Here is a 22,093-nt window from a genome sequence, read left to right as displayed (position 1 = left end):
TGTGGTATAAAGGCCTGTGTGGGTCCTTGGACATTTCAATGCAGTAGTACTTCTCTCTTTTGGAGACTGAAGGCTCAATACATTTTGCTTCCGATTGTCTTTTCTTCCATCATCATTTCGCATTAACACTCATATGGCCTTGGTAATGGATTTTGTTTCTCTCAAATATTAATGAAAGATTTAAACCTAAACAGAATACGACACACAACACTTGCAGAGATGGAAAAACCTCTGCAGGAATACAAAAATAAAGTCAAACAAAACATGTATAGAAATGACCAGGCGAATTAACACATTAGGGGAAGGCAAGCTGTGATGCAAACATAGCCAAACTCTATATGGATCATCCCAGTGATTCAAAAGAGATTTAAAATGGTGAATTCATTTCAACTGAGAAAGTATGGCTCAACAACATTTGAAGTACAATAGTGAATGGAATGGTAAAGTTACCTTCAGCTTCAACATAATCACAGGCAACACAAGAGCTGCTTGATATGTGTATATAGCCCCATGCCTGAATGTCTAACAGACCACTCAAAATATGTTTTAATTACCTATAAGAAAATGGTGGAGGTATATCAAATTCACCAAAACGATTTTATTTCCAGTGTTTAAGCGGGTATGCACACAGGCATAATACAATGTTGAATTGCGTAAGTCTTCATGCAGAATTATGCTCTTTTCAATGAAAGAAACCAGTTCCACCCAGGATCCACTATCTACATGCCTATGTTACAACATTTATATCAAATCTGGTATCTGAGGAAAAGATACACATTTAATATGTACATTTAAGTTATCTATTTTACACAAAGTTTAAAAATTCAATTCACATAAAACTCAAAAACTGTATTAAAGTCGGAATATAAAAAGTGGAGAACAAACTGGAATGCTTAACGAATGGAAGCTCTGTATCGACCAATGTTAAAATATTAAAAACAAAATAAATCTCACTTTTGATGCAATGCATTAAACTGTTCACAGCAGTTTCTCGAAATAATATGGCACCCTAAAAAACAAAACAAATTTATGATGAGGCACTTGTTAGTGACTAAACGAAAATAACATTTTTTAATGTACCATTGCCAGCCGTAGAAAGTTATGCAGCAATCACAAGTCAGGACATCACATATTTAACATGTCTTGTTTGTTCAACGCATGTGTATTTTAACATACAAAATAGTGTTTACTTTGAATGTTCTTCTGGCTGATGTAATGCACCGTGAAGACTTGCCACATGATGCACATTGCAAACGCAACCAAAGGCCGCACATTGACGAATCCAGGTACAAAACAAATACAATGTTACTGGAAATTGTAACAATAAGCAATGGAATTTATATTGTGCAAGTGTTGAGCTTCTTAAAGATACTGGTAGAATCGTGATCGAACTACTTGGGTGCCAGACAGTTTATGAGGATGGGCATCAACTGCAGGACTAAAGTTACTTTTGTTCTTGCTCTGATAACTTTCCCCGTTTACTTGGTCCGCTGACTGGAGTAATGATATAGGAGATGGTTGGCTAGTCAAAGTCAAATTGCTAGCACTACTTTTATCTGAACATAAAGGTACAGCTAAAGATGGCGGTGATTTGGAAACATCCACTAGGTAAGAGTCCCCAATCATGAGCTCTCTTTTTTCGCCTGTACTGAGGTCTGATGTGCTTGTGCGTAATCGTTCCCGAGCAAGCCATTCTGAAATTGAGAGAAGCTGCGATGGACATTTTGGTTTTAATCGATCCACTGCAGAAAGTTCAGTTTCAATGCCTCTAGTCCTTTGTGTTCCTTGCTGCTCTTCAGCTGCCCAAGAATTTAAAACACTTATTTCTGCAAAATCTCTCTGCCCACCAAGAGTATGACGCCTTCTGATATTTTTTTTCTTGCGATTTTCTTGAGAAGTAGATTTTTGACTTCCTAGCCCAAACATATCATCTGCAGAAGCTTTCAAGCGTAGCTTTAACCTTTCTGTTATTTTTAGTCTCCAAGCAAGTTCCTGCTTTTCTGGCTCATTATTGGCTGGTGGATCAAGACTACTTGTGGACTTTCCTTTCTTCATAACATCAAACATAGACATGGGGGCTAGGCCCTTCTCACATTTGCTATCTGAACCTTCACGATCAGTCTTATGTTGTACAGACTTCTTCCTTGATAATGTATCACATTCAATAAGCTTCTGTGAACTTAACCCGTGGTTTTCTAGCTTGGGTATTGAACTACTTTCTGTGCAACTTGTGCTGTCATTGGAGTTTCTTCCACCTATTGTGATTTCTTGATTTTTTCCTCTAAAGAGTCGATCAACAGCAGAACTTGTAGCAAAAATAGGGAAATCACTTTCACTGTCCGTTTCCATATGGCGACCTTCACTAATCAATTCACTCCTCTCATCATCGGCCTCATCGCCTCTGCTTTCTGTCACCGACTGTACCTCTGGGCTAAGCATGTTACATTCCAAACCAGTCAGATATGTAGTTGACGATGTAGTAGAGTAGTCCGACGTGATAGAGATTACATCAGCTGTTAAATATTCACTGGCATTTTCAGGGCTTGTCAGATCTTTAGATTTAAGTTTGTGTAATGAAGGCTGGAAAGACGACCCATGCAGTTTTCCAGAATCTGTCGTTTCTTCAGGTTGGAAGGATTTTTGCGGTGTTGGTTTATTTACTTCCGACAACATATTTTGCTTACTGTTGCGGTTTGAGGATTTTGCATGTTTTGATTGACAAAGTGGTGAGGGCTCTTCTGACTGTGCACTCTCTTTAATAAATAATTTTTCTTTTACATCACAAATGTCTTTGTTACTAAAGTTTTCTTTTGAATTGGTTTGTTTCACACCCAACACATCACTCTGTTTTTCCAGGTCTATTTTTTTGGTGGGCAGTTTAGAAACATCACTTTGAGACTGTTCTGTAATGTCCCTTTTATAGAAGACATTGTCCAGTTCGTCTTCGGAACTGCTTGGCTGTGGTTTCTCTTTTGTTTTTTTTCTCTTGCGACTGGCTGCTGTAAAGATGGAAGAAACTAGCAGTTCTCTGCTATACTGATCTTTCCCAGATCCCCAAGAACCCTGCATTAATAAATCGGAAAAAAACGTAGTTAAAAAAAATAATCTTAATTTGATGACAACATACACATTTAAATCAGCAGCATTAGCCCATACCATTTCAAACACATCCAAGAACATTATCAAATCACAAGGCCAATATATGCTTTACTCAGATGTTAACGAGCTTTCTCCAGTTTACCTATTTCACTATTAGATATGGCTACAACTATTAATATTATTGCTGAAATTAACTCATTTGAGTCTAGAAGGGTAAGATTTCATCATGAAAAACAGGATACCCTAAAAGTGTCTACTGTTGAGGCACGTGGTGCCTAAGAAAGCAATAATACACTCATAAAAACAGGAGAAGACAATGGGTAAGTCCCAAACTTTTTTTGTTGAAGGGGGATTGAGCACTATCGGGACCACTTATATAGTGTTAACAAGAACAAAAATGCTCAATTACCCCTCTTTTAGTCTACCTTTTGGAGCGGTCAGAGGAAAAAATAGGGGCACTGTGTCCTGAGATCACGGCAGTGATATTACCCTATACATGTACCAAATTTTAATTTCCATAGCGTGAAAAAAAAAAAAAAACACGTTTGAAGAAATTAATTTAAAAAGAGATGGGTCTTTTACATCTTTCCCTTTTTGTTTGCGGGACGTAGTGATCCCGTAGTATAAATGTTCGTATAACCCATCCAATATGGCGGATCAAAAAACAAACTATCGCACAAGCGCATCGGACCGCGCCACGTCATTGAGCGATCACACGTCCGCTCAATACATGGTGGGAAGTGCACTGGACCGCGCTACGTCATTGCGCGATCACATGACTGCTTAATACACGGCAGGAAGTGAATTGCGGCATCAAACGAATCACTCGATACGGGAGCTTAACGAACGCAGATGCTGGGAGGACGCCCAACGATAGCGAAAAAGTAAAAAGCAGGTAAAAACCAATCTGTGTTTTGCCTGCCTCCTATATTTAGAAAAGGGCGATGCCTGAAATTATGAAGATGATGTGTACATAAATGCAGCTACCCAGAGGGGTACACACAGAAATGGATAATTAGGAAACAATACATCTATTTTTCTAAACCTGTCTTTGTGCCTTTACATCTAGGTAGACGACAGCGTAAAGTCAAAGTTGACTAAACCTGGGTATAAGCAATTCCCTTCCAAAAAACGGCGCATCAGCAGCTTGCCATTTTTCATAAAGGTTAGTACATGAATCTTTCGAAACAGTACTAGCACAAACCATGTAATACAGAAAAGTAAAGGTTCTGAACACACCGTGTGCCTCCCCCTCCTGTTTTGTGTTACAACAGGTTCGACGCACTCAATTAAATTAACTAAAGTTTTTCTGTTAATTCACAAAAGGGAAACCGTCTCATTCATTGAATAAGCAGATTAGTAAACCCAAAATATAAACAAGGAATAAGGAAGCAACCGCCTGATTAAAATTACAACACTTTAGCCTAGCCGCAAGAAGACTAAAAGGTCAGTGGAAAGTACCTGCATAGGTCGTGAAAACAGTCCTATTACATATGTCAACTGCCAAAGAAAGTTTTTAACACCTTACTGTTTTAAATTACCTTTAATTCCAGATAACTTACTAAAATAGTTTCAAATTCTCTCTACTTTATAGTCTCCTACCGAACTCTGACAAAACGAGGATCTGTTTTTTTGAACTTTTGTCATCCTACTGAAACAACGTACTGTCCTGAAGAGGGCTACAAACGACAACAGCGGAACACCAGGGAAGGTGTTGATGATACTCTGTTCAGCCGAAACATATGTAGACATCCCACAGACACCAAAAATAACGTCTTTCTATGAAAACAATTTCTCAGTTCATTTTTGTACATTGATAGTATGTTTCCCCAGCCATAATAGATTCTGGTATTAATATCTTTGTCATTGTGATGAATTATGAATGTCACTTACTAATCCCAGCCACGATTGGCACAAACACATAAGCATTCTGGACCTGTCTTTCAACTTTTTATGAATTTAAGTGTTGGTGATGCCTTGTGGAAAGCATACACTACACAACTATGTATTGAATCGAATTTTTGATTAAAATGTGTTTTTATATGTTTACTTCTTTGGCATAATAATTTTGTTAACACATATGAAACTTGGGTAAATGAATTAGATAATTTATCCCTTGTTTTCCATCTGACCACTCCAAAAGGTAGACTAAAAGAGGGGTAATTGAGCATTTTTGTTCTTGTTCTTAACACTCATAAAAACAGTCTAGCTGGATGACATTCCTGATCATGATGATAAATAATGCAAACATCATTTGTAATGGACATGAGCTAAGAATATGTTACTTGACAAGTGATGAATTTCAAACTTGTGAATTGTCAATAAGATGCGAGCATTAAGCAAGATAATATAAAGCTTTAGGGGAAGAAATAGAAGCGGGCAGGAGTGGGTAAGAAGTATACAGTGAAGTGAAATTGCGCCAGGGAAAATTCCAGCAGTGAAACCTAAAAGCAGAATTGCAGTGGGGCCGCTGGGAGCAAAATCACAGCAAGGCAAGATTACACTGCAACAACAAAATCTCAGCAGGCATTTGAAATACTATTTGAGAAGCAATCAACTGCTTCTACCGTACTGTGAATGGTGATCCATGTGCAATCATTCTTCATTACTTAATGCTTCACAAATGTATCCCATTGGGTGAGTCAGAAGAGGCAATGGGCCCGATTCACAGAGTGTTATCCAATGGGACGGTTCCATTATAAAAGGCTTCTATGAATCAGGCACAATGTCTTAGATAGATTTTCAACCACTCACAAACTTCTCTCCCAACTACCTTGCCTACCGACATTAAATCACCTGGCTCACAGTCCTACAATATGCAATATACAGAGGTTGCACTTAGCCAAAGCCTCCAATTCTTAGAAGTCCATGATATTCGCAATCAAACATTTAAATAAGTCTACTATCCTGTTCACTTGAATACAAAAAGGATATCACATATTTATCAGCTCACATTAAATAGTAATGCATTTACCCTTTTTCAGGGAACTCTATATAACTGCATCAATGTTTTCCCTACCCTGTTTTGTATTTATCACTAATTATTCTAGCAATGTTTATATTTGTTTTAAAATCAGAAATAAACAAATTTATATTCAGTATCACTACACTATAACAACCTTATCCCATCCTTTGCTTTCCCTACTGTCTCAGTCCTAAACAAATCATCTCTGCCAGCTAACACTACTGAAAATCGCATCACCCATGCCTGCCCTTAAAACTCAGACTGCAACAGGTATAATCGCTGTAGTGCGAAATGTGCGGTCCGTTTCTCTTAACAGGTAACACTCAACTCAAAGACTTCCAATTGGATCCCCATGGAACGGAAGTACAATCAAAAATAGTCTCAGCAAAAGGTCACCCGTGCTGTTTTTATCTTCAGGCTATTTACAAACTGACAACAAATCACCCTCAAAGATCTAGCTTCAAAATATGGCTGTCCAAGCCAAATAATCGATCTCGCCCTACCACAAAAACTCAAAGCCCATTTCTTTTCCTATGCCTTCAACACAGAGCCTGGTCTCATATTTAGATGGAATCAAAAAGGGGGTTCTATCTAGCTCTTGTGCACGATTGTTTATTGTAACTTGAGAGTGGTCAATTACAACAAAAGGAAGAAGTGGCAGCAAGCACACTATTCTCACAAACCACCCACAGGGTTTGTAAAATTAGAACAATGAATTTAGGGTTTTGGGAAAGCAACCTGCGCTCCAACCACTGTCAGTTTAGAACACTGTTATGCATATATATCACTGACAAATCAGACGTTATGAAATCAAAGTTTAATTATGAATGGTGTACAGCAGACACGTGTTTCGACCACCTGGTTGTTCTCAAGGCTGTTAAAAAATGTCCACATGGACACATCAATGAAACATTTTTTGAATGCATGCATGATAAGATGAAATAAAATGATATTATTTAACCATAATTGATCCACATCAAGAACAAAGTAAAATGAAGAAACATACCAAAACATTTGACAAATCAGGTCAGGAACGGAGGGTGAAGTCAGATGTATACATATATAAAGAAAAACCATGAATTAAAATACAAAACCATAATATTCGTGAGTATAAAATAAATTGGTGACATACAAAGTACTTGTCATATTGAAGTGGCCCACTGTGTTAGATCCCATGGTCTTAATGAAAGATAAAGCTGTGAAACCATCCTGGTTGTCCATTGACAATACACCTGATTAAATCCCAGATATAAGAATTAAAAGATAGATGCTAGCCACAAAATGGATGAATTTGCCAGAAAAGCGTCCAAGATATAGGTGCCAGACGTTGATTAGTTAATTAGTTAATGGATGACTTCATCCATGCACTTGCAATGTGCAGTTTTTTGACATTTTCTTTCCCTATTGATAATCTGTCCTTTCAACAGAAAAGGAGACAGTGGCTGATCACAGTGAGGTAAGCGTGAGCTTCCAGTCTTAATCACAAGTCACATATAATTAACTAATCAACGTCTGGCACCTATATCTTGGGGACGCTTTTCTAGAAAATTCATCAATTTTGTGGTTAGTATTTATCTTTTAAATTCCTATATCTGGGATTTAATCGGGTGTATTGTCACTGGACAACCTGGATGGTTTCACATCTTTATCTTTCATTAAGACCATGGGATCTACCGCAGTGCACCACGTCAATATAACATGTACTTTGTATGTCAGCAATTTCTAATCTACTCACGAATATTATGGTTTGTATTTTAATTCATGGTTTTTCTTTACATATGTATACATCTGACTTCACCATCCGTCCCTGACCCGATTTGTGAAATGTTTTGGTATGTTTCTTTATTTTACTTTATATTCTTGATGTGGATCAATTATGGTTAAATAATATATTATTTCATCTTATCATACATGCATTCAAAAATGTGTTTCATTGATGTATCCATGTGGACATTTCTTAACAGCCTTGAGAACGACCAGCTGGTCGAAACCCGTGTCGGCTGTACACCATTCACAATTAAACTTTGATTTCATGACGTCTGATTTGTCAAAGTGATATATAAGCACGACCGTGTTCTAAACTGACAGTGGTTAGAGCGAGAGTTGTCTTCCCAAAACCCTAATTTCATCATATTGAGATGCGCCAATACCAGCAAATCCACCTAACACTAAGCATGCATGCTGAAAAAAGGCATCACAGAAGCCATGAAGAAGTGGAAGACATCTTAAATTACATCACAAACAACTGGCAACTTTATGTTGAGCCCTTAAGTACTAAGCGACTAATCAAAATAACCTTTGCATTCTTACTATAGAACGGCCTGAACACAGGCCTGGCTATCATACTAAAAATGATTCCGCAATACGTACACAATAAGGAAAGAATTACAGCAGGAATGTACTCAAAGACTACATGACTCACTTCTTATGGGAACGTTGGTGACATTAGTAACAATGCGTGTTGATAACAAAATCCCTTACTTCAGACCATGCATTTATCATAATGAATTAAATACCTCAAATGCATTGTTTTAGCAACATACTATTTTGATAACTCACTACAGAACTATGGCCCTTCGACTGAAAGCCCTTGACAAGCCAATGATCAAGGAAAAGGCTAAATGACAAAATCAAAAATTTAAATAAACTGTGCCTGGTCCACCAATTAATTTATGGCCGTTTCCCCAAGTAGATCTTGAGCCCATTGCAATGCTACCACCACCCCGGACACCCAAGTTCTGCAAACTCAATCTTCTCAAGTTCAGAGCTTTACTCTCTGAAACACTTAGGTCTACGATCTGAATCAGACATCCTCAAACTCTAAAAGGGGTTTGAAAATGGAATCCACTTATCCGTAGCAATAGTTCTCCATCCTTTCTCTTTTTCATAAATCCACATGCTTATTATATTCCCAGCAGTAAAAGAAAACTGCAGCACAATAGGCAGCTTTTCCACGCAAGTAAAGTCCATATGCCTCTGGCAACGATGTGGCAAGGTTCTAGGCTGCCGCTCAGAGACCATCTTTACATTATAGAACCACAGCTATGTGCCTAAGTGAAGTGGAGGTGGGGGCGTGGCTTGGACAGCCATGGAATAGGCTGTGAGCCCCGTGTGCTTCGTGATCCGACATCCTGATCCGTTCAACAAACGCATGTATTTCACTTGAATCTGGAAGCAAAACGCACACAAGCGTGTGTGAAGGTGCCGTGAAGAACGCAAGCGCATGAACGGCTCGGGGGAGACTGGAGAACAGCCGAACGGACACATAGTATCCTGGGGAGAGGCCACGGACGAAAACATCAAAATGGCGGCGCTCCCAGAGAACAAAGGGATCTGGCAGGGCGCGACAGCGGAACGAAACTGCCGGCTCTCTGATGCAGTCACTGTATCGGGCGACGGCCACGGATCGAAGTAAAGACATTTGCAGCCGCGCCCGGCAGCTGACATGGCTGAGACATGCGAGTGTGTAACATACTATTACCAGACCATACCCCGGTCTGGCACAACCTACATGTGACTAGGCCATTGCAAAGGAGGTGAGCAGCTGTTGAGTTCTGTGTGGCACCACGAAGTACGTTGATGGCGCATGGATGATTGTGTGCAGCAGAATACATGGGAGAAGACAGCTCATTTGAATACACTGCCGCGCTCCACGACACAACGCAACCTGCTGCAACTTGCTCCCTAGCGTTTGAGGGACCAGAGCACGACACATCAGCATCGCAGTGTGGGGACCAGATACGATAGAGAATCGCGAGATGTCTGTGAAAGGACTTTGCGAAAATGCAGCGAACCCCCACGGCAGCGGCGCAAAGCACGGGCGCAGCCTCCGCTGACGGTGCCGCAGAAGGAGATAACCGTCAGGTCCTGGCAGCCATAACAGATTTGAGCACCAAATGGGGCACAGCGATGGCGGACTTGCGGACGGCCCTGGAAAATAAAATTGACGCTGTGGGAATCGAAGTTACTCTGCTGCGTCAAGATGTCCGGGCTTTGGCGGAGAGAACAAGTGGCCTGGAAAGCACAGTGAAAGTCAACACGGAGGTCAGCACGAGCAATGCAAAGGAGGTCCATGTGCTAAAACAGCAGGTCGCCAACCTTGAAAATCGAGTGGAGGAGGCGAAGGAAGAGCGAGGAGGAACAACATACGTGTGGTCGGCCTGCCCGAGGGGGAGGAAGGCCTGGACCCCACGGACTATGTAGAAAACATGATCCTCCAGGGGATAGGAGCAGAAAAACTCTCACAGGGGTTTACTGTTGAGCGGGCCCATCGGTCCTTGATGAGGAGGCCACGACCTGGAGCTCCGCCGAGGCCAATAATCGCAAGCATCCTGAACTACAAAGACAGGGAGAAGATCCTGGAATATTTCCGTATGGGCGGGACAATTGAGAGAGCATCCACCAATATCACGGCGTACCCAGATTATACGATGCTGGTGCAGAGGAGAGGTATAGTTACGTGGCCGTCACGAGGAGGCTACGTGCATCAAATATTTGCTTCTGTACCCAGCGAGGCTAAAGGTGCTGCATAAGAGCAAGGCGCTTTTTTTCGACAACCCGGAGGAGGCGGCGTCGTGGCTGGACCTGCAGGGCTGCCCGGAACAGGAGGCTGACTAAGATCGAGCGTGACAAGTGAGGAGTCGGTGCCATGGACATTAAGGAGATAAGTGGGAAGGTGGACTTGTTTCGGGAACATGGGAGATTTAAGGGAATTTGTAGCTCTTGGACCTTGTTCTTTGGCTGGACTGGAATATAGAGTATCAACTGCATGCTGGAACTGAATAGCATTAACATCATGCATGATAGTATGGGTAGTAGGAGCAATGGGATGGTAGCAACCTACCCCCGAGATTCAGTAGTTAAGTAGCCATTAGGGCTACTTTACCCTGCTGAGCCCCGAGTATAGACTTACTAGGCAGGGCTAGATGTGGGGGTGCCTGAGATCCAGGCATGGAGCTGGGCAATGGTTGGGGAGGGTGTTGTTAGGTGTGGGTGGGGAGGTCGGTCAGGGGGAGGAGGGGAAGTTTGTGGTGTATATAGTTTTGGTGAGTTTTAGTTTGAGTTTGTGAGTGAGCCTACAGGGAAATGACGAACAAATCAATGGCATTGGGTAATCTCAGAATTGTGACCTGGAATGTGCGGGTCCTTAATAGCTATCTGAAACGTAACAAGATGATGATGTACCTAAAGAGGATGCGGATTGACATAGCTCTGCTACAAGAAACCCACCTCAACAAAGAGAAGTTGGAGGTGATCAGGAGAAAATGGAGAGGTACGGTCATGGGGGCCACATATTCGGCATATGCAAGAGGGGCGTACATGGGTGGCACCGCATGTACCATTTCAGCTGCTTAGCTCGACAATAGACCCGGAAGGCAGAATGGTGGGGGTGGCGGGACTCCTGGAGAACAGAGAAGTGAATATCATAAATTTGTATGCGCCTAACCATGATACAGCAGTATATATTAGGTCTTTATATGGTAATATCAGCCCCCTGGCGGGTGGAGCGTTGGTGTGGGGAGGGGACTTTAATTGCACTCTGAACCCCAGGATAGATAGGTCAGATGACAAGTTAGAAAATCCGGCGCCGCAGCTAGGGCGATGAGGACACTGTTGATGGACCTCGGCCTAGAGGATGTGTGGAGAAGGCTACACCCAACGCATAGGCAATACTCGCACTATGCAGCGCCACACGACCTGCACACAAGGCTAGATTACGTGTTTGCATCTGCCGAGATAGTGGGAGAAATGATGGGGGCGGAATACAAAGCCCGGGTACTCTCCGACCATTCGCCTTTGGTCATAGGGTGGCGACATCAACCCCCCCCAGGGCACGGATCCCAACGTGGAGGCTCAAGACTGAGGCTCTACAGGATGCGGGCTTCTGAGAGGATTTGAGGGAGGCCATCGAGGAATACTTTGAAATTAATACGGGCAGTGTAAGTTCAGTGGGAACAGTATGGGAGGCATTCAAGGTGGTGGTGCGGGGAGTAGCAATATCTAAATCCAAAGGGCTCCAACGGGGTATTGAGCGGGAACTGCAAGAGACAGAAAGAGAGCTAGAGGACCTGATGCAAAATGAGGGGACCACCCGTGTGAACAGGGCTAAAATAATGGACTTACAGCTAGCTTGTAGTGAACTCTGGGACAGATTGTGCAAACTGAACTATAAGAAATACACGGAGAGGCTGCATGCTGGGGGGGGGGGATAAGCCGGGTAGGTTATTGGCTTGGTTGTACAAGTATGAGACTCCCCGCTCGGTGATCAGAGAGATCAGAGATGCGGAGTGTCAAATCCACAATACCCAGGTAGGGGTAAATGAGGTGTTCCTCAAGTATTACAAACGATTATACGAGGACACAGGAGAGGACATGAGTCAAGATATACTAGATACGATAGAGGACATAGGGCTGCCCCACTTTGGATGACCTAGAACGAGCAGACATGGACGGCCCCATTACCGTGGACGAACTGGAGGCGGTGATCCAACACCTGCCCACATGTAAAGCGCCTGGAGCGGATGGGTTACCCAGCGAGTTTCATAAAACGTACAAACAGGAGCTACTCCAGCAGCTGCTGGCCATCTTTAATGAAGCATATGAGCGGGGGGAACTGCCGGTGTCCCTCCGCGAGGCGGTGATCATTGTGCTCCTGAAACCGGGCAAACAAGACGCGGAATGCGGATGCTACAGGCGCTTGTCTATGCTCAATCAGGATAGTAAGATACTCACGGCAGTGCTAGCCAATAGGTTGAAGAGGGTAATTGGCAAATTGATACACCCAGACCAAACTGGCTATGTCCCCGGTAGAAATATTACAGATAACAACAGGAGGCTACACCATATTATTGACCAAACTGAGGGAGACTCGAGCGAGCTGGCTATCGTGTCGCTGGACGCGGTGAAAGCTTTTGATTCAGTGCGATGGCCGTGGTTGAAGGCGACCCTGAAAGGATACGGGATGGGACCAGGATATATTAGATGGGTCCAGATGTCGTACAGTACCCCGATGGCGAGAGTCAAAACCGGAACCACAATCTCAGATACATGGCAACTTGGCAGGAGTAATAGACAGGGATGCCCCTGGTCACCAATGTTATACATCCTGGCATTAGAGCCGCTGGCAATATGGGGAGGTGGGGATTCGCACGATGGGGAGCACACACCTGATATCATTCCATGCAGATGATGTGCTTCGTTACTTGCGCTACCCGGAGGAGAACCTGCAATATGTGTTGGAGGTGATGGGTCGTTACGCCACCCTCTCGGGCATATCGGTGAACCCCGGGAAGTCCAGTTTGTTCCCCCTGGGAAGGTACAAGAGCACCCCGTTGGAGAGGCTGCCCGTCTTGCAGATACCCTGGCAGACCGTGACGTTCAGGTATCTGGGCGTAAATATCTACCACAGTATAGAGGCAGAGCACAAACATAAAACAGAGAAGGCGATGGAAGGAGTTAAGAATAGCATGGTGTTCAGATCTAAATTACCCCTAGCCATGATGTGGAGAGCAGCCCTACTCAAAATGGTGGTCTTGCCCAGACTCTTGCACTTTTTTGTGAATGTCCCGTACCTAATCCCCAAACGCTTTTTTGTGAAACTTCATGGCATGTGCAGGGGATTCATATGGGGCAACTCCAGAAATAGGTTGGCCCTGTGGAAACTACAGAATACATGGGAGGCATGAACCTACTGAATTCTGAGCTGTATTACATGGCAGGACAGTTGTTTTATGTGGCTCGGCGGAAGCTAGGCTTTTGCAAGGTGAATCGGCTCCTTACTTTTTGAGGGAGACAGTATGGCTGCGCAAAGCTAAAATGGCAAAGATGGGGAGATTACTGAAGCTGGGCTGGGAAGTATGGCACAGGACATGGAGAACGGTGGGTGACCCAGATCCGCTTTCCCAGCAGACCCCGTTGGCGGTGCTATGCGGGGACGACTCCCAGTTGTTCGAAGCGGTCCCTAGGTACTGGGAACCAGTGGGATTGGCCACCCTTGGAGACATATGGCAGGAGAGCAAGGTGTTGGGATTCCAGAAGCTGCAGGATGAGACAGGGGTGCATAGAGGCCAATATATTACTTATACCAGGCTCATGAAAAAGGTGAGCGCGAGGTGGCCTGAGACTGTGCTAGAGGAAGAACCCGATGCCTCCCTAGAAACGATGTATGATGTCTCGGAGGGTGGGCATGAAATATCTAGGATATATGAGCTCCTGAGGGCGAAGACGGGGAAGGAGCTGCTCCAATTGAGGCATGACTGGGAGGAGGTGGTGGGGGAACCCATGACAGAGGGACAGTGGGATGGAGCCCAAAGGTACCATAAAAAGGTGTCCCGGAATGCAAGACTCCAGCAGATCCAGCTGTACATCACTCATAGAGCTTACCTGACTCCCAGTAGAATAGCTAGGTTTGGAGGCTCGGCTGTACAAAAATGCCCCAGGTGCGGGGAGGAGGCGGCAGGACTACTACACATGTTCTGGGCCTGCCCTGAGGTGCAGATTCTGGGAGGAAATAAAGGTGAAAATGGCTGGTGGGGAGTGGTACTGGATGTAGGATCTGCTTGGGCTTGGCATGCTCGGTAGTTTCCCCAGGCCACGTCATTCGAAGCATATCAGTAAAATGAAGGACCTGGCCTATATTTTGGCTAAATGAAGAATCGCAATGTGCTGGAAAGCGGCCCACAGACCCAGAGTGGAGATATGGTGGGCGGACCTCTTGAGATGGGCGGAAGCAGAAACTATGGTATGGTTTGAAGCTGTCACCAAGGGGGGGAGGAGGCCCCCTGATAGCCTGGAGGCAGCTGGTGACCTCGATGGTTAGCCCCCACCAGGTCAATCATGATACAGAAGACTCGGATAAGTCAACGAACACAGAGATTCCCGAAAATGCTCATGTAGATGAGGCTGTGATGGCTTGAGTTTGTGTGGAGGGAGGGGGGAGGACGGGAAGCGACAATGCATAATGTGATGTTTTGATATTGATTATGTATGTCCTAAAAGTTACCATGGTTGACGTGTTTGTTATAAAATAATAAAAGTTGTTTAAAAAAAAAAAAAAGTGAAGTGGAGGTGGGTGGGTAGTATGGGAACCTATGAAATATACCACTGCTGAACAACTAATTCCGGGTAAGTACATTTTTCTTCTCCAGTAATGAATAGGACAGATTCATATCTACTGAGGTTCATCTTAGTGGAACACGTTTTGCAAGAATGCTTTATGCAATACTCTTCCGTCCTCAATTAGATATCCAAGCTATTATGCTTTGTGAAAGCTGCTTTTAAGAGGTCTTCTAACCATACCCCTCCAATGATAACTGCAGTCATGAATATTATTAGTTTTGTAATGACCAGTTCACCCTTTCATAACAGCATGATGGTGGCTGTGATCCACCTTGCTAAACCTTCCTTCGAGACAGGTGAACCCTGGTTTGTAGGGCTGAAGCATTCAAAGATGGTATTTAAGAGTCTCTTTGATCACGTCACTGTACTAATTGAGAACATGTTTTATATTCAATGAGCATATAGCTCTCTATGCCACTGAGGAGGTGTTAAAGATGAAAGTCTAAAGGCACCATAAGACTGAACTGAGTCTGCATCTCTCCATTTCGGCATGCCAAGAAAGTGGTGGTCAAATATGCAGCATTCCAGGAGACCCACTTCATCTCAGTCTTGAACATTTGTTCAAACTGCTAAAACATGAGACTGGACACGACTGTATTTCGAGCTCCAAGATAGGGGTATGCTTGTACATTGGAGTAAAGTGCTGAAGCGGCCACTCAAACTCTTTAAATAGAGGAACATGTGCTCTGGAGCTGTGGTGTGCATGGATACTGCCGTCTAGGGTACCATGAATTCAGAATGCGTAACGTCTAACAGCGTTATGGTCAGAGATCATGATGAAGGATGCCAAATGGTTGGAAGTTATTCTGTGTGCACCAGGAACAAAAGCTCTTCCATTTATGCTGGTACTTTGCTGAAGCATAGGCTCTGTCAAACTACAGCACTGAGATTGGATTGGGGTCCAGAAGCCAAATTTTGCGAATTCAGGAGCTAGGTCCTCATGTTGGGCGAGCCAGGGTTGTGGTGGTATACCTTGTAGCCATCCCTGAACACGAGGCCCACCGCTGCACACAGTTATGGAGTTCTCTTCAGACAGGCGGATGACCTTTGAGAACCATGGCTACCTAGTCCACAACAACCTTTTCCCGGTCGAGTACAGATTTCTATATAGGGCCTTTGCCCAAATTGCTGTCACCGATGGAGCAGTTGACAGGCACTTCGTAGCATAGCAAGATGGTTTGGTAGGCAGCAGTCAGCAGGTGCTCCGTCGATAAACCTGTGGAATGACATCTACTGCTCAATCATGTTTTAGCAGAAGTTTTAATACATAGGCCTACGGAAGACTGGTCTTTCCTCACTGATGGATGGGCTTCTCGTTAATTGTGGACAAGATGCTCCCTGTCGATGGACGGCTCGACATGGGCTGCTCCCCATGGAAGGAACTTTGATGTTCAGTGAGATCCTCACCATCAACGAGAGGCATCAGCAGTTTTGTCAGTGACATACAAAAGGAGGACACAGATGAGGCTAAGGGATGAGGGAACCACCACACATGGTAATGAAGTGATGTTCCTTTCCATGGTGCCCCCCCCTTTGCAGAGGATGTAGCAGATGTGATCCAGTGGCAGGACTGGCTAGAAGGCAGAGTCAAGGTCAATGCCTTTAACCCTTTTAATGCTGGATCTTTTTCCATTCACTGAGCAGGATCTCATGCATTTTACACCCGTTGCCAACACTGCCTTCTTGGAGAGGTTCCATGTGATTATGTCCCCGCAAAAATGTCTGACAAAAATGTCAGTTTTCTGCAGAGACATTATTACATTGAATATGTGGGAGGGTGGGGGGCTAGGGGGTGCCCCTGGTACCCCTGATTTTTTTTTACAAGGGGGGCAGGGGACTTTCCTGCAACCCGTCCCCATACATAATGTCACCATATATAATGTTGCCAATGGCTTTTCCCGGTGACATTATGTATGGGGACATTATTATCCGGTACCCTTGGAGAGGAGGCACGTCTTGAAGATTCCGCCCCACAAGCTGGGAAGGCACTCCTACTGATGCGGCATACTGGCAGTCCTACATCTGTCCCTCAAGGTTTTGGAAGTAATGCCCCTACAAACCAACAGCCCTCCACAGCATGATCTGGATGAAGACAGTAAATTAATTTTGTGTCAGTGGTTCCCGACTTTACGAAAAGTAGGAGAGAAGTCCGAAAAAGAAACTTTGCACTGGGCACCCTAGCATTCCAGTGTCTTTTGTGCCATTAGAAAAGGGGACCACACAATACCAAATCAGTCTTGGCCTCATTAGAAGCAGTGAAGGCAAAAGTGTCAGACCACATGCCCTCGGAACGGGAGGACAAGCAACCTTCGGTCTGGTCTATTGAGCAAGCAACCCAAGAAATATTTCAGCAGGGGTATTCCCAGATGTGGATTCCTTAATTGCAAGCGCCTATGAAATCAGGTAGCAACTAATTGATGTGGCACAGCAAGGCAAAAATATGAGGTTTCTTGTGCTCCTCTATAGAGGAGACATGAACATCTTGGAAGCCGGGCAAAGTATGCCGATTTGTGGGGTAGAGTGGGGGTGGACAGCAAGTGATCTGTGTAGCCTAATGGAAAAAGCAGTCTGTGGTTTCTCGGCTCATTTGTAGGTGAAAAGGGTGAGCCGGGACCCTGTGATCTTCAGAATGTTGATGATCTGCATTACTTACCGTAAAAGCATTTCTGATGGTTGTATCTGCTTAGATTCACATGCTGTGCATATGGTCCGACATCCAGTGGTAACCGCGGAGTATTGCATCTTGTCTTTTGAGAATCAAAGGGGGATATAGACATGGGCGTGCCTGTAACACTATCCCTAAGTGACATGTGTAGTGTACCCAAGATCTCTCACGCTTCGAGGTCCCTCCGATTGTAGTGTTTCTGCCTAGAGGGAGCCTTATGACTATTGTGAGCGAGTACAGAAAAGAGAGAAAGTGGTAAGACGTCTATGTTCCTTCCATCCGAGCAGGGAGGAAGGGTGGACGCATGTGAATCCAAGCAGATGCAACCATCAGAAATGCTTTTACGGTAAGTAATGCATATCTTCTGATGTTTGTTAATCTGCTTAGAATCACATGCTGTGCATAGACTAGCGAGCAGTACCCGGAGTTGGAGGTGGGTTGTGAGAAGGAACAGTAGTGAAAAGATGTCTTCGTACTGCATGTCCCACCTGAGAATCAGACCTAGAATGAGTGTCTAGGCAATAGTGTTTTGTAAAGGTGTGTACAGAACTCCAGGTTGCCATGTTGCAAATGGACTCAAGGGGAACATTTGCAATTAATGCTATGGATGCCCCAGTGCCTCGAGTAGAATGTGCTCTAGTCTTGAAGGGCAGATCTCTCTTAGCAAGACTGTAGCAGAGTGTGATGCATTTGACAATCCACCTAGAGATAGTAGATTTGCAGATTGCGTCTCCTTCTCTTCCTGCCGCCACCGAAACGAAAAAATAAGGAGTTTTTCTTAGTGGTAGAGTTCTTTCCATGTAGAAAATCACAGCTCTGCGTACATCAAGTGTGTGCAGGGCTTTCTCCCAGGCTTGAAGGATTTTGAAAGAACATTCGTAGTTCTAGCGACTGGTTCACATAGAACTTGGAAATGAATTTAGGTGCTGTCCGGTCCTGCGTTCTTCTGCCCGCAGAAGCTGCCGAGTCCCACAGTCTCTCAAGAAGGTGTGAACAACAACTGGTTTTATAAACAACTGAAGTTCCAACCCTCCTAAGGGAAAGGGGAAGTGGGGAAAATAAAAAATGACACAGATCTTTAACTCCAAACTGGCATCAATCTGTGTTCCCTCTGCTTATAGCTCAGAGGGTAATTTGTTGCAGTTCTTTTGACTTTTCTGTCTTTTCTCCCGAATTTTACTCTTGAAGGAAAATCTTCACAGTTCAGAGAAACTCTTTAAATGTTATTCAGATAACTATCACTTTAGAAATGTCTGAAATTTTCCTTTCTTGTTTTCTCTCCAAACTGAAATGTTCTAAAGTCTTTTAAATTCTCCAATGTCTTTCTCACTTCACTAATCCAGAACGGAAGGTTCCTTTCAGAGCACAGTTATTATATTTTAGATTGTTCCTTTTAAAGAGTAACTTCTGTGTTTAGTTTGAGAGCCAAATTGGGATGAAATCATAACAGTCTGTTCAAAAAGGTTTCATGGAGTTATGGAAGTTTATTTTCATTTTTAACACTGCAGTTCCTGTTATTTTTTTTAAAACAATTTTGCGATCTGATATCAGTGTGTTACTGATTTTGCAAATTCAACAAAAAGAAAAACGACTACTATAGTGCTTATGCGTGCGTGCCTGGCCTCTTGTCTTGAGACATTCTTCCTGTACACATGAACAGTGAAACTTCTAACTACTTAACTAAACAACTATACGCTTGCATCCGTTTGCCTGACTTCATGAGACAACCAATGTTCACGCATGTGTGAGATGAACTACTCAAGCACACTACGTTTACAATTTTCTATGCGCATGCGCCGGCCTGACTTCTCAGGACAATCTAAATTCGCGCATGCGTGAAATGAACTCAAACAAACAACGTAGTCTTACTTCTACGCACACACGCGTTGAATTACTTACGCCAGTCAACAAATTTCTCTATTGCGCATCAAATCAAAACACTTGTCACAACCATGCACAAAATGTGCTATTTAAGAAGAACAAGTTACTTCTTACCTTGTAACGTTCTTTCGACGGGATGTTCCTCCGACGTATTCCTCATCTTAGATATCTCCTTCCAGCTCTGCTGGCCTCGGAAAATTTTTTCTGTAGAGGGCGCTGCGCGTCGACGTCCTCCGAGTCGATGTCCCTCGACAGCCGCCGTATCGACGTCGACGTCATCCTGCCTATAAAGGCAGTGTCCGTTGCTCAGTTCCGTTTTGTAGCCCACAATAATTCTTTCTGAACTAGACTAATCACCCTGAAGGAGCATAAGCTGCAACAACAAGGGAAGTAGAACTGTGGGGATGGATGGGAGGGTCGATGAGGAATACGTCGGAGGAACATCCCGTCGAAAGAACGTAACAAGGTAAGAAGTAATTTGTTCTTCGAAGGGATTGTGTCCTCCGACGTATTCCTCATCTTAGATAGGCTCCCATAGCAGTATTCCATTATCGGAGGAGGGAGTACTGACTTCATGCTGTCTTCTATTGATGAATAGAATGCAGTACAGCCCTTCCAAACCTAGTCTCTTGACTGGAGGAGGAATCCAAGTTGTAAAATCGTGTAAAGGTATGGACAGACGACCATGTAGCGGCCGCACAGATGTCTTTAACCGGCAAACCTCTTTTGAGGGCCGATGAAGCTGCAATACCTCTGGTCGAATGAGCCCTAAGGTTTTGAGGGGGCTCTTTCCCTGCCAGTTTATAACATTCCAGAATGGCTAGAATGATCCATCTGGAAATGGTCTGCTTAGTTATTGGTAACCCCAGCTTGTGACCTGTGTAACCTACAAACAGCTGGTCTGCCTGTCTTAAACTGGCTAGTCTACTGATGTAAAAACTTAAAGCCCTTCTAGGGTCTAGCCTGTGTAACCTCTCTTCCTCTTTCCCCGGATGAGGAGGAGGATAGAAAGATGGTAGGGTAATCTTCTGAGTGATATGGAATTCCGAAACCACCTTTGGGAGGAAATTAGGCTTCACTTGCAGGACAACTTTGTCTTTGTGAAATATTGTGTGAGGGGGTTTACAAGAAAGAGCTTGTAATTCGCTCACCCTTCTAGCAGATGTAAGTGCTATTAATAAAACAGTTTTAAGGGTAAGGAATCTTAACGAACAAGAATGGAGTGGTTCGAAAGGTGTGCCCATCAGGAAAGTTAGTACTAAGTTTAAATCCCATGGGGGAACTTGGAATGGTCTTGGGGGATAAACATTAGTTAACCCCTTTAGAAACTGTATTACCAAGAGTAATATGAAATAGGATGGTTCTTCCGCAGTGCGCTTAAAGATGGATAGCGCTGCGAGATAGCCCTTAATGGTGCCAGCTTGAAGGCCTGAATTCGCCAAATATAGAAGGAAGGACAAAACCATTGGTGTACCACATGAAAAAGGGTCAATATTCTGTTCTCTACACCAGCTGCAAAATCTGTTCCAACGGCAGCGGAATAAAGACTTTGTTGCTGGCCTCCTTGCCGAAAGCAACACCTCCATAACATCATCAGGGAGGTCCCAATCCTTGTACCTAAACCTTTCAGAAGCCAAGCGTGAAGGTTGAGGGTTTTGATGTCTGGATGGAGAACCTGACCTCCCTTCTGTGAGAGTAGGTTCTCTCTGAGTGGAAGTCGAATTGGAGGGCAGATGGACAAGTCTAGAAGGTCCGGGTACCACGTTCTCCTGGCCCAATCCGGGGCAATTAGGATCATGGTTCTCCAGAATCTTCTCAACCTCCTGATCATTTGAGGAATGACAGGGACCGGTGGGAACGCGTACAGAAGCTGAAACTCCCAGTCCACTATGAACGCGTCTCTCAGAGCTCCTCTCGGGGGAAATTCCCTTGAGCAGAACAGATAGCATTTCCTGTTGACGCTGGTGGCGAACAGATCCACCTGAGGGGTTTCCCAAAGGGTGAAGATCTCTTGAAGGACTTCCTGAGCTAGTTCCCACTCGTGGGAGACTGTGCTCTGCCTGCTCAGAGCGTCCGCTGTCAAGTTCTTCTCTCCGGCTAGGTGAACTGCCGATAGAGAGATTCCTTCTTGGATTGCCCAAAACCAGAGCTGCATCGCCTCTCTGCACAGGGGTAGTGATCCTACGCCTCCTCTTTTGTTGAGGTAATGCATGGCCACTGTGTTGTCCGTCATTATCAGGACGTTTTTCCCTTGTACAGCTGGCAGGAACGCCTTCAGCGCAAGTCTGATGGCTCTCAGCTCTAACAGGTTGATATGTAGTCTGGACTCCGATGGAGACCAACGACCGCTGATGGTCAAGTCGTTG

The 22,093-nt window shown here is 44.1% G+C and overlaps 1 protein-coding gene across 4 annotated transcripts in view; it reads right to left on the bottom strand.

Annotated features, from left to right (window-relative positions):
- Nucleotides 1–578: 578 nt before the first annotated feature.
- The window catches only part of ARHGAP21 (Rho GTPase activating protein 21), a 1,630,902-nt gene continuing 1,609,387 nt past the window's right edge, over nucleotides 579–22,093 (bottom strand). For all 4 annotated transcript variants that reach the window (XM_069648161.1, XM_069648162.1, XM_069648163.1 and 1 more), the window contains one exon: nucleotides 579–3,063. In XM_069648161.1, the coding sequence (XP_069504262.1) occupies nucleotides 1,363–3,063 (1,701 nt within the window). In that variant the 3' untranslated portion in view covers nucleotides 579–1,362. The remainder of the gene's footprint in view (nucleotides 3,064–22,093) is intronic.

Source organism: Ambystoma mexicanum, chromosome 2q (genome assembly GCF_040938575.1).
Source record: "Ambystoma mexicanum isolate Mex_15411 chromosome 2q, UKY_AmexF1_1, whole genome shotgun sequence".
Taxonomy (NCBI): Eukaryota; Metazoa; Chordata; class Amphibia; order Caudata; family Ambystomatidae; genus Ambystoma; species Ambystoma mexicanum.
Note: the sequence above shows the minus strand (reverse complement) of the source record. Positions and strands in the feature narration are given on the sequence as shown.